General features: G+C 40.0%; 1 protein-coding gene across 4 annotated transcripts in view; it reads right to left on the bottom strand.

The window, feature by feature from the left end:
* CDH7 (cadherin 7) overlaps nucleotides 1–13,953 on the bottom strand; it is a 111,933-nt gene that overhangs the window by 50,914 nt on the left and 47,066 nt on the right. For all 4 annotated transcript variants that reach the window (XM_083518645.1, XM_083518646.1, XM_083518648.1 and 1 more), the window contains exon 3: nucleotides 12,225–12,519. In XM_083518645.1, the coding sequence (XP_083374771.1) occupies nucleotides 12,225–12,519 (295 nt within the window). The remainder of the gene's footprint in view (nucleotides 1–12,224; nucleotides 12,520–13,953) is intronic.

Genomic DNA, 13,953 nt, shown 5'->3' with positions numbered 1-13,953 from the left:
TCAAAAGCTGCTGAAAGATCAAGAATGATAGGTTGGCACATTTACCCATACTTCTTTCTTCTGATAAAGGTCACCCTGATTCAGGCAAGGTCAAGACTCATTTAGTCACCATTCTACCCATTCCAATCTATCTTGTTGCTTATTTTACATGGGATAAAATCAAAAATTAATTCCAGAACTAACATACATGCATTTTGTCACAGCTTTCAGTTCCAACTGTTCATTTCTGTCTTTTTTGGTGTCAGGGTTACACCAGCATCTGTTTGGATTAATGCATCACAGTGCACATATATAGTGATGCAATCATACATAACATTCCATCAACATTTCTTTAAAATACATTATTATATTCTAATATATCACTGCAACCTTCCTACAAAGAGTTCAGGGCATGCATAGTGTCCCCCACTTTTATTCTCACATCAACCCTGTGAGGTAGAGGTTAGGTTGAGAAAATGTGATCAATCCAAGATAACCCAGAAAGCTTTGTCTAGTATTTAATTAATTTTCAAAGATATTTAGGCACATTGAGAACTTGGAATGTGGAAGGGGAGAGGGGGAAAGAGAGAGACATGATGAAAAAGAATATCAGGCAAACTGTGCATGCACAGCAGACTTTACAGATCAGAATTGTTTATTTTTAAATGGAAGAATAGTGGATTGCTAATGCACTGCTGCCATGCTGCAAACAAGATCAGATAATCTGGACCAAAAAAACTGGGGAGAATTTAGTAATCATCTCTATAAGATTGGTAGTTTTCATGCTTTCATTATTTATTTTGGCTGAAAATTATTTTTGCTGTGCTCAATGGCTAATTAATAAAATCCTTGCCATGGATATAATTTTAAACAAAATAGGAGGTAGATACTTTGTTTCCCCTTAATATTTCATAAATGCTGTAGATGTTTAATTAGAAACCGTGTCTTATAAATAAACTATGAATCAATGTGACTATGTAAGATAAATGCCACACAAGCAGTTCATGGTACTAAATCCTTAATCCAATATTAATGCAGTATTAAATATTACTCCACTGGTAACCCCAAAGGCATTTAAATATACCATTCCAAGAAGCTTGAAGTAGATTTAATTTGCCGTAGTATACAAGGCCCATGCACCACATATAATCCCACTTAAACCTTATTTTCTGGTGATTTATACACCTTTTGCTGCTCCTTTGTACAGGAATTAATTTCCCTCTGTTTTACCATCTGAACAAGAATATACACTGTGAAGGAATAACTTGTATGTGCGACAGAACTAATAAAGTAGTCTGCCATATATAACCATAGTAAACTGTTAGCATCATAAATCAGGGAAAGGATGTGTCTCCAATTATCTATAAAAGTAACTTCCATCTAGCTGCACCACAGAGCTTAAATGAATCTTCCCTGAAAAGCCCACTGATTTCAAGTTCTAATCATTCTCCAAAACAAAGACATCTGCTAGGATTATACAAGAAGCTACATAGGGGCTTTTGTCCAAATGGCTTAATTACCACCTACTTTCAAACATTGTTTATGAAGGAGTCAAGCTTCTTTTACTTTACACTTACTTTGAATGTGGCATGGTTGGTTGTCTCCACAGGACTTCCCAGCCCAGTTCCTGCATGTGCAAAATCTTCAGTCTGCACGACTGCCTTTAACACCATGGCTAGCATCATGCAAGGATTACCTGGGTGCTCGGAGAGTACATTGCCTGTGCGGTTGTTAGCCACAGGGCACAAGGCCTTAAGCATTCACTGGCACAGGATCAGACATACAAGGCAGTCTCAGATATTGATTTATTTCAAAGAGCAGGAGAAAATGCAAGGAAGTGAGCCAAACACACACAAACACAAATGAAGAAGAGCTGAGCCTCAAGCAGATATGCTTAGGATATTCCTGAGTGAAATATCTGCGCTGTACTAGAATAAGAGACATGACCTTTACTGCACTAGCTTGAGGCCTGCCTCTTCCTTCATTGATTTGAGAGAGTGTCAACAACTCCCAGAAAGAGGAGAAGATCATATCTCACTGCACTTTCATCCCTCCCCTCAATGAAAATAAGAGAAGGAGAAGGAGAAGAAAAGGAGGAAGAGTTTGGATTTGATATCCCACTTTATCACTACCCTAAGGAGTCTCAAAGCGGCTAACATTCTCCTTTCCCTTCCTTCCCCACAACAAACACTCTGTGAGGTGAGTGCGGCTGAGAGACTTCAGGGAAGTGTGACTAGCCCAAGGTCACCCAGCAGCTGTATGTGGAGGAGAGGAGATGTGAACCCGGTTCACCAGATTACGACTCTACCACTCTTAACCACTATACCACACTGGCTCTGTTGGGCAAAAAGGGCCACATTTATTAATATTATTATTAATATACTGCCCTATACCCAGAGGTCTCAGGGCGGATCACAGAATAAAATCAAAATATATAACTACAAAATACATAATAAAAAACAACAAGTCAATAACCCCCCCTCAATAGAAACACATTTTAAAAGGGCATAGGATGTCAATCAAATCAATCAAATGCCTGGTTAAAAAGGAACATTTTTGCCTGGTGCCTACAGGTGTATAATGAAGATGCCAGGCAAACTTCCCTGGGGAGAGCACAGAGTTACAGAGAAGGCCCATTCTCGTGTTGCCACCCTCCGGACTTCTTGAGGAAGAGGCTCACAAAGAAGGGCCTCACCAGATGATCTCAGGGTCCAGGTAGGTTCATATGGAAAGAGGTGGTCCTTAAGGTACTGTGGTCCTGAGCCATTTAAGGTTTTACAGGTCAAAATTGGACCCAGAATCTAATTGGTAGCCAGTGCAGTTGGACCAGAATCCATGTAATATGCTCAAACTGCCTTGCTCCAGTGAGCAACCTGGAGTACCTCCAAGCTACAAATCTGCTCCTTCAGAGGAAGTGTAACCCCATCAAGAGCAGGTGATATCCCACCCACCTGGTCTAGGGAACAACCCACTAACAATGCCTCAGTCTTATCCAGATTGAGCTTCAGTTTGTTGGCTCTCATCCAGTCCATTACCAAGGCAAGACACTTGTCCAGCACTTCCATTGCCTCACCTGCAGATATAAAGGAGAAATAGAGCTGAGTGTCATCAGCATACTGCTGACAACATATTCCAAACCTCCGGATAACTCCACCTGGCGGTTTCATGTAGATGTTAAACAACAGAGGGGATAGGATTGAGCCCTGTGGAACCCCACATCGAAGGTTTCATGGGGCTGAAAAGCATTCCCCAAGCAACACCCTCTGGGAATGACCATCCAAGTAGGACTGGAACAACCGCAAAATGCTGCCACCAAGCCCTAGCTTGAGCAGTCGCTTCAAAAGGATACCATGGTACAGAAAGCCGTAAAAGGTCGATAAGAATTAACAGGAATATGTTTTCCTTGTCTCTTTCTCGACAGAGATAATCATACAGGGTGACCAAAGCAGTTTCTGTGCCAAAACCAGGGCAAAACCTCAATTTAAATGGATCTAGAAAATCAGTTTCTTCCAAAAGCACCTGGATCTGATCTGCAACCACTCGCTCCACAACCTTGCTTAGGAAAGGGAGATTAGCAACTGGCCAGTAGTTAGCTAGGTTTTCCAAATCCAAGGAAGGTTTCTTAAGGAGTGATCACCTCCCTGCCCCAGCCAGCTGTTCCCTCCTTGCTTGTTTTTATCAACCAAGAGGGGTAAGAGTCCAGAGTGCAGGTGGTCGCCCTGACTGATCCAAGCATCTTGTCTACATCCTTGAGCCTTACCAACTGAAACTCACCCAACACAACAAGACTAGACTGTGCTCTGGACACCCCATGAGATTCATCTGCTATAACAGCAGAGTCAAGATCTTGGTGGATGCAAGCGATTTTATCCGCAACATGCTTTGCAAACAAGTCACAGCGAGCTACCATTGGTTCTACCACCCCCTTTGGGCCAGTCTGTAAATGGCCCTGTACAACCCGGACAATCTCTGTTTGGTTGCATTTATTCAAATATTTTCTCCACTTGTGTTCAGATACATGAGCTACAATGAGCTAACAAGCATGACTTGAGTGTGGGCACAAAATCCATCTGAAACCAGAGCAAAACATCCCTGCTTTCCTTGGACATTTGGACAATACCACTTTGGTTCAAGGCAGCCGGATCAATGGAAGGGTCTCAGTTCAGTCATAGAACATCTGCCTTGTACTACTGGTTTAATCTCTAGCATCTCCAGGTAGGAATGGGAGACTCCTGTTGGAACCCTACAGATGCCTTGCCAGCCATCGTAGGCCAGTGGCTCCCAATGTTTTGGTATGGCAACCAAGAAGTCCAAATTTACTTGGTAAGGTGATCCATAGATTTCTTGTCACATTAATTTTGTGTCTTAGGACTTTGGCAGCCACTTGTTTCCTGCATTTTAATGGAAGTTTTTCGTATTTCATAACCCCTACTTGAGCCTTCAAAGCAAAAAATTACCTCACACCTCTAAAAACCGTGAAATTTGTTGAAATATGTATAGTACTTACAAAACTATTCACAGTTTTGCTTATGGCAATGGAAGACCATCAAACACCTATCTGATTGCAGGATACTGCTTCATAAGCTATAAAAAAATATTCTAAGAACCCATGGTTGTGCAGTTTCTTAAATGTGCTAAGAGTTGTTAGGAAAGCACTATTCTCCTCACAGAACTACAATTCCCAGAGTGCTTTAACAATCCTTCCCAGGGAACTTTGGGAATTGTAGCTAGTTGCCCTCCTACAGCACAGGAAACCTAAAATGATCATGGTTGGAAAAGTAGAGAATCTTAGAAGGTATGGTGGTGCTTCCAATCATGTTGGCAACAGACAGACAGTATGGAGGGTCATGGAGTCATTAACCTCATTTTTTAATTTTTTAATTTGCAAAAAAAGGGTGTTTGGAACCCAATGAAACCTTTGAGGCCTCATGATATTTATTTCAGAGACGTTTCTGGGTTTCGACAAAAACACTGCTGTTGAGAATGTGGCTTGGGGATTAAAGCACTGAGTTGAAAAAGATCAGCATAGGAAAAGGGAAGAAAAATAACAAAGGTTTGAAAGCTGGAGAGCAGTCCTCTTCAGGGGGTAAGATGAAGGAGCAAGATACTTTCCTATGCTGCCCCCTGCTGAACTCGGGGAATACAAATCCACACAAAAATCTCAGAGATTTAAGAACAATATATATTTAATACAAAGGCAACCTAAAGTGTGGTGCTTCTATCAAATTTTCCTAACCCTAGGAGAGGCCACTGGAGAGACACACACACACAGAGAGAGATCTCAGCATTGGGGTTTTCTTTGTTCATATATATAGCCTTCGTAAAGTTGGGGAATCATTTGGTCTTAAAAGTAATGGATTATCCAAGTTTTTGCCTTCTAATGGAGTGCAGCTGGAAACAGCTTTAAGAATTCTGTTTCTTGCCCTCATGATTCCCCCCCCCCCTAGAAACACTGATCTCCATCTTTCCTTCAGAGGTTACTCTCCTTTTTTACTTCACTGACATTGTGTTAAAGGACTGTGGAAAACAGCCAGCTATCAACTCAGCAATAATATTTATGCTTACATTTTAGTAAAATCATATTGCAGTAAAAGTGATTTACTTGTCTCCCCTCTGCCCCTGACTCATGTTTCAAACCACTCTCCTTTACGTCGCTACAGGGACAAATGATTTCAAGAGCAGTGCACAGCAACTGGAGACTGTTTGTTTGTTCTGATGTGGTATTTTTATGTTCTCAGTCTGCAATCTGGAAGACTTACTTGCTAACACAGTTACATGAACACAAGAGATTGAACCCAGTGTTGGTCATTCAGAGTAGACTCATTAAATTTAATAGACATGAGTAAGTTATGTCCATTCATTTCAATGGTTCTACTCTGTGTACAACTAATGATGGACACCAATGAAGGGAATAAATTTACCCAAAGATATAGCCAAGCTATTTATGTATGGCCATTTCCAGGGGAAATACATCTGGATACAATCTGGATTCTCTTGAATTCTGAAAAACACCAAGAGACTGTCGACTTGAGATAAACAAATGGCATCTGTGAACAAGTTTAAGTAGATAAATAGGTACCACTCTGGTGGGAAGGTGTTTCCGTGCGCTGCTCTGGTTCACCAGAAGCAGCTTAGTCATGCTGGCCACATGACCTGGAAGCTGTACACTGGCTCCCTCGGCCAGTAAAGCGAGATGAGCGCCACAACCCCAGAGTCATTCGCGACTGGACCTAACAGTCAGGCATCCCTTTACCTTTACCTAGGTCTAAAACTGCATCAAATGAAGTTGAACCTTAGCTATGAAAGCTCATTCACAATAAACTAGTCTTTCTCTGTGTGAACGGTGTCCTTATATAGTTAGCAGAGCAATCCAAACCACACTTGAGCTGAGTTGGGTGGGATTTGGATCAAGATGAGGTGTCCCTCTACCCATCTCTCCTAGCCAAGATGACCTCCCACTGCAAAGAGTGTAATGCAAATGTCACTCTGCCTGCCAAACCTGTGAGTGAGAGTGACAGTAGTGGGACGCCAGCCATGGGCAGTCAGCAGAAGGCCCTGATATAGGAAGTGCAAAGGGCTGAGCTAATGTGGGGCTTGTTGGATCTTGAGCCAGTCTCACTGTTGCCACATGATGGCATTGGGCCTGATCAGAGCCTGGTTGTGAAGCCAGCTCCATGCTAGTACAGCAGACTTACTGCCTCCCCATATTCCACCATGGCCACAATGTGCTGCAAGACTGCAGATGTGGCAGTGGCCCCAACACTCGGCAAAGCCACATGGGTAGAGTGGGGGCTTTAGATTGCATTAATCATTTGATAGGACCAGATATAGTTGTATCTATGTGCAGCCATGATATTCCTGCTACTGTTCTGTTCTTCGTGGAGACTGACTGGTGTCCTGATTCTTCCATGACTTGGTGTCAGATCTCACAAATTCCAAATATAACAAACAGTGTCACTGTTATGGAGGGGATTTTTATTATTATTATTTAGTCCACACTGAAAGGCAAACTTACATAATTTGTACATTTTGAAACAACACAAAAACAGCCACCTTCCCAAATTTACACTTCTCTGTATTTTTAGTGGTATCCTCCAGACAAGCAATTTGTACAAAACTGCATATATTAGTGAACATGAGATACAGAAAGGCATATTAGGGAAAATTGCTTTGCAAAAATGAATAATGAACAAAAATGTGTGCATTAGAATAAATTCACACTAAAATGCTGATTTTCATATAAAAATGTGGAGAACTGAACTTAGGACTGAAAAGATGAGAGGTTCACCCAACTCTAAGGCACACTTCCCCGGACCAGAAGGTTCCAGTTTAAAGAATCCTGAAGAAAAGAGTCAAATTTGTTTACCTTTGCCTGACCAAAAAAGCTCCAGAGAGAAAAGAATTGTGCTCATTCCTTTATGGTACAGGTGTGGGGAGCTAACAATGTTTTTAAATCCTTTACCTTTGCTGAGGAGGGCCATAAATATCATGAATTAACAGGATGAACACAGTGAGCTTGAAGATTCTAAAGACAAATTGGTGCTTGGAATGATAGACCAAGTGTTTTCTCAAAGTATGCAACTGTAAGAGGATGTAACACTTTACAAAACCACATTTATTGATTTAATGCCATTTCTAGACAACCTATTGATCAAAATTCTCTATGCAATTCACAAAAACCAATTACAAAAGTCAAGCTAGAGGAGCATAGTGCGGAAAGTGTTTGAAGACAGGAAAGTGTTTGAAGACAGGACATTTTACTATTGTTATAGGCCTAGAGAAGGACATAATCCAGAGACCTATTGTATTCAGGTGGTGCAACAACTCACCACAGTGGTCTACAGGTATTTTTTCTTAAAGTTTATGTTGTGTAAGGACACTGACCCTCCTTGGAAAATAAAATTAACTACCAGTCAAAATGCTCTTGATTTCAAAATACATCTAGGAGTTTATACAGCCCAATGAATATTCTACATGCTTTTGGATGCTCTGCTACACTAACAAGCTACACGGATGAGTCGTTTCTGTCTGCCATACAATCCTCAGTCATGAAATAGCTGCCTGAATGGGGCTACTAAAAGTTGTGGAAGAAATAGGACTGTTTGACAGAAACTGCCTAAGAAAATGAGACATTGTGGACCCTGCTTTAAGATCTGTGGCCAAACAATACTACGTACAAACAGCCACCTATATCACAATGTAGAAATGGAGCTAGGAAGGATAAAAGAAAGGAGCACATTTAAGCAAATGACTGAGCTCACCTCATGATATGAACCAATGGTCCCTGTCATCAAGAAAAATGGGAAAAAGCACACCTGTCTAGATCTTTAAAAACTTAATGAAGCTATAGTCAGAGAAAAATATGTACTCCCAATGCTAGATGACCTTTTCCCCAAAGTGACAGGAGCAAAAGTAGTTTCCAAATTGGATGCCTCAAGCAGTTTCTGGCAAACACCTTTGACAAAACTGAGTAGTGAACTGACTAAATTTATCACGCCCTTTGGGATATTGTTTTCAATGTCTGCCATTTGGAATCACAAGTGCTCCCAGGATTTTTCAAAGAAAGATGACAAGGCTCCTTAGAAACACAAAAGGAGCTGTGGTATTAGTGGACAAGATCCTAATACACATCCTAATACATCAATGGAAGACTGACAAAATTCTGGTCATCTTATGGAACAGTCTCCTTGAATCTGGACCAAACTAATTCATGCAAAGTTGAAATGCAGTTCTTGGGTCAAGTAATCACACAATATGGGACAAGGACAGGCCTAGAGAAGGACTTTGTCCAGAGAGTTGTAAGCACTGACTAACATTACAGAACCAAGATGCTTTCTGACACTGCTGAACATCTTCATTGTCCTGCTTAAGGCAACAGCTTTTTAAAAAAAATATTCATCAAGCTTACCTGGACATGTTAACAAGTTACATATAGCTGTTTCTAAACATTACTGGTTTTATTTGCAGTTGCTTTAGGTTCACCACATAGGGACTCTTCGACTGAGTGCTTTACAAATTCTTCTAACTAAAATCAATAAATATTCGAAAGATGTCTTCAAAGAGGCACAGCCACTAAACCTGTTACTGAAATCCACAATGACCAGGCTTGGGAGATAGTTCCGGAGGCTACCTTTACAAATATAAAGGGCACACAACTTCTGATAGCCAATCTTATACTTTTTGTGATGCCAACAAGTTCATGTTGTTGTTGTTGTTATTATTGCAAGGAGTTTTGAATAAGGCGTGATGCCACCGCATCTGCCTAGTTCAGAATGCAAGCTCACTGCATTCTGTTCCAGACTGCTTACCTAACCTCTTACTGAAGCAGAAAAATGCTATGCACAAATTTGAAAGGGTGAAAAGAGAGAATGTTTCGCTAGTGTTTGGGCACTGTAAAGCTTTTATAGATGCCTATGTGATCTACTTTCTTTCAGACTCTTCACAGTCTATAAACCCTTGGTGACCTTGATTTAAGAAAAATGTTTGGTTCAAGTACATTACTAGGCCAGCATCTTCTATGATGAGATTCAACAATGATGAGATTCAATTCAGTAGACAAGTACGTTAGAAGACAAAAACAGGCATCTATAGCAGATGCATTATTATGAAGCCCACAGTGCAAACAGGGACTTGCAAGTGAAAGAGAGTAGACAAGGCACATGCTATGTGTACTTCTCTATCAGCATTCTAAAACAGGCTTGTCAGATGTAGACACCTACTCATGGATAAATCCTACACTATATTAGATCAGGAGGACCCAAATACCTTAGCAATACCTCAGAGATTACTAAGAAGTACTCTTCAAAAAGGGGAAAGATTTATACAATCTGAAGAGAAATGATCTGAAGTGTATGCTAGGAAGTACTCTTCTGTCTGTATGCAACTGAGTGAATTGAAAGGCCTAAGAGCAAAACAAACAAACAAGTAAGCAAAAAAAACAACAACAAAACAACCCTATATTGTTGCACCATGATATACAAGAAGAAGTTCCTAGACCTTATCCAACAAGGATATCAGGGTCTAACCAAATCTTGTAAAGGGGCCAAGAATACAGTATGGTAGACTGGAATTTGATATGACATAAATAACAAAACTCTACCCTGTGACTGCTAAAGGACTTGATCAACACAAAGCAATGGACTTTTATGCATTTGGTGCTCACAACTGACCTGTGTGCACTGGGAAGGTGATATTATCTGGTTATTGTGGGCTACTATTCTAGGGGTATCAATATACTCATTTGCCTATTATTGCATGCTATAGGCCTGTTGCACAGCTGAGCAATACCTTTGTTGACTTGGGCCTGCCACATGAACTCATGACTGACAATGCAACTCAATTTACAGCAGAAGAATTCCCATCATTCCAGACATTTTTAACCATATTACCAGAAGCCACCACTATCTTGAAGCAAAAAGGGAGGCAGTTAGAGCAGTATAGACTGCAAAGAAAATATTGACACAGAACAGCCCACATATTGTTATTTCAAGCTATAGTTGAACACACTGATAGCTACTGTATAGAGCAGGGGTGGTCACCCTGGTCCCTACTGCCCACTAGTGGGCATTTCAGGATTCCAGGTGGGCAGTAGGGGGTTCTACGCTACATGTTACTGCAGCACTGGTGGGTGGTAAGGAAATTTTACCATCAAGAAAAATGCATTAGTGGGTGGTAGGTATAAAAAGGTTGACTGCCTCTGGTATCTTAATTAGTAGCTTAATTAATTAACTAGCTTAATTAGTAGCAGATAGCTTAATTAATTAACTAGCTTAATTAGTAGCAGGTAGAATACCTGCCCAAACTCTAGAGATGAATGCCTTTCTAAAGTGACCTGATCCGGGGGGGGGGGGGAGAATGGTATCTTAAGGTTATTAAGGTAAAAGAAATTATGTTTCTATAACCAGCACAATTCAGTGAGAGAACTAACACATTTAGAACTGTGTGAGAGAGAGTGTATATCAAACTCATTGGAGAAAATACAAGAAAGACTCCAGTTACTGTACAAGAGAAAAAATGAAACACCCATATAATAGTCTGTTGAGACTGAACATGGAATACTTATCAGAAACTGATGATATCTTCTTCCTATTCCTGAGAAGGAACAATAGCCAAATACACAAGTAGTACCTAAAAACCCAAGCTCATCTTGACTGACAACAATGTTATTAATCATGACTAACTCTTTCAATATTTAGCAATCAGTGACAATACCGAATTACTACACTTCAACAGGGCTGTTTTATTTGCTTCTTTAAAGGGAATGAGAGAGGTGTGGACAATCATGGATTGGTACCTAGGGACTTCTCCTGCTGAGGACATTGAAGGACCACTTAGGGTGCAACATCAAATTAACGTTTTTAAAGCACTTCAAATTAATCTTCAAAGAAGTCCCTTAAGAACATATGGTACATATGGTTCAGAACTAATATCTCCCTTGCTCAGTATCCAGTTTCTCACGAAGGCCAACCAGTTGTCTGTGAGTAGCCCAGACATAAAGGCAACAGCCTCCTTCTGTTGTTGTTTTCCACTGACTGCTGTACTGTACAAAAGAATGCTACCACTGATCCTGAAGGTAGCATATAGCCATCACTACCAGTTTAGTCCTATCCCATCCTCTTTGAATTTGAATTTGCCTAATCTCCTTTGGTGGCCATCACTACATCTTATGGAGGAGAATTCCACAGTTTAAGAGGCACTGTGTCGTGCAGCACTTTCTTTTGTCTATTCCGAATAGTTCAACATTCAGTGATTGGATGACTCCTCATTCTAGCGTTATAAATGGAAGAAAAACATTTAAATGTGCATTTTCTACACAACATGCTTGATTTCATACACGTCCATCCTGTCCCATCCTTCACATAGTTTATTGTTTCTAAACTAAATAGCCCCAATCACTGAAACCTGTTCCAGTTCTACAAAACCATATTTCAGTTTCCTCAGTCACCTGATTATTTTGGTTGCCAATTGAATGTATGATACCTTTTATCTGTTTCAGAAAATAGTTTCACAGATATGCTCCCTCCCTTATTCTTGAAATATTCATCTAGAAACTTTAAGTATTGCATGTCATGAATTAGCAGATTTCAGGGATGGGTTCAAACTTGGCTTTTACTCAAGAAAAGTATGTCACAGACAACACAGTAGTGGGATAAAGCAATAAACAATAGGAAGAAAGAAAATATTGAAAAAGCAAATAATGAAAAGGGAAGAAAAACAAGAATTGATTTTCAACTGTAAGTACTTACCCACAGGAGACATTTCAGGCACGCCAGCAGTGTAAGGGCCATCCAGAAATTTAGGTTCATTGTCATTGATGTCCTGAATCTTAATGACGAATTCTGACTCTGGTTCCACGGGTTTACTTGTCAGTCTATCTAGTGCTTGTGCTCGGAGGGTGTAGTAAGCTTGTTCCTCCCGATCAAGCCTCTTTGTAGCATGAATATCCCCCGTGTTCTCATCAATAATGAAAATGGAACTTGCCCCTTCTCCTGACAAGATGTATTTGATGGAGCCATCTCCTTTATCAACATCAGAGTGAAGCTGGTGAAAAATTGATGAGAGATGAGATTAACTTACAGGAAAGTTGGTGGTATGAATATATGTAAAAAATAATAATAATTCACATGTCATGCAGCAGTATATGAAATTTTATCATTCTTGGAAAGTTAAGCCAAATGTTGATTATGCACAGCATGTAGCAAATGATGGGAAGCTGTCAGCTGGCTCCTGTGAGCCAGACAGTCCCATCTCATTCCATAAACAATCTTATTTTCAAATGCATTTCATGGCAGCTCAAAGCAAGAACACCTCATTCCTGTAGATTTCTCTGAATACAGCTGTTGAACTTAGGAGGTTGACAGTCTTGTAGATTTACCCCAGAGTAATCCTGCTGGGGTCAGTAGAACTACTTAGAAGTTCATGGAATCATAGAACTGTAGAGTTGGGGGGACCCAAGGGTCATCTAGTCCAACCCCCTGCAATGCAGGAATTTTTTTGTCCAATGTGGGACATGAACCCACAACCCTGAGAATAAGTACCTCTTTATCTACCAACTGATCTAGTAGGTTTATCTTTGTGATATTGACTTACATGGCTTGCATCTTAAGATTTTTGAATATCTGGATCCAAATAATCATAAATAAAAGTAATACCATGGATTTGTATGGATAGAAACACTTTTCAATATACTTGTTGATAGCAAATGTGCTGTATTTTGTTCATTGCCTACTAAAATAATAGAATAATAATAATCATAAATAGTATGTTCTCACATACTACCTGCATGCCTAGTAAGCCAATCTCACTGAACTTGACAGGACTTTCTCCAAAGCATGTGTATATAGGATTGAGTCCTAACTGATCTGTCTGGTCTTAAAGAAGCTCTTTTGCTTGTTTCAGTTTTAACACAATCAAAACAAATCAAATTTGGTGAAACATAAACATAATAGAGATCATGTTCAACTAGGAAGCTTTCTTCCACAATTCGATAATTCTAGATTGGTACAAACATGAAATAAACTGCACTCCTGCATTCTTTATGGCTATAGCCCGTGTGCTTGTTAATCTATTATCTACATTCACATAAACAGGATGGCTACTATAGCGTACAGTCGTATGTTATACTGTATTGTATTATACATATTTCTGTTTTTGTTTTTGTTTTTTCAGAGAAAAGAACTCAAAGCAACTTACAAAAACTATTTGAAAACAAGTCTAATAACAAGCCTAAAACATCCTAAAATAAAAAAGCAGATTACATTCTAAAATATAAGTAGGCTATTAAGATCCCAAAGCCTTGGAGAACATGAATGTTTTTGCTTGGCACCTAAAAGCAGATAGTGATGGTGCCAGGCATGCCTCCTTGGAAAAAGTCTTCGATAGATGAGGAGCTAGCACAGAGAAGGCCTCAAATACATGTTAAACACCATACAAGATAAACTTGAACTCTACGGCACCCCACATTGAAGGATCCAT

This window comes from Podarcis liolepis (genome assembly GCF_965112155.1).
Source record: "Podarcis liolepis genome assembly, chromosome: 8".
NCBI classification, from domain to species: domain Eukaryota; kingdom Metazoa; phylum Chordata; class Lepidosauria; order Squamata; family Lacertidae; genus Podarcis; species Podarcis liolepis.
This window is presented reverse-complemented; position numbering and strand designations above follow the sequence as displayed.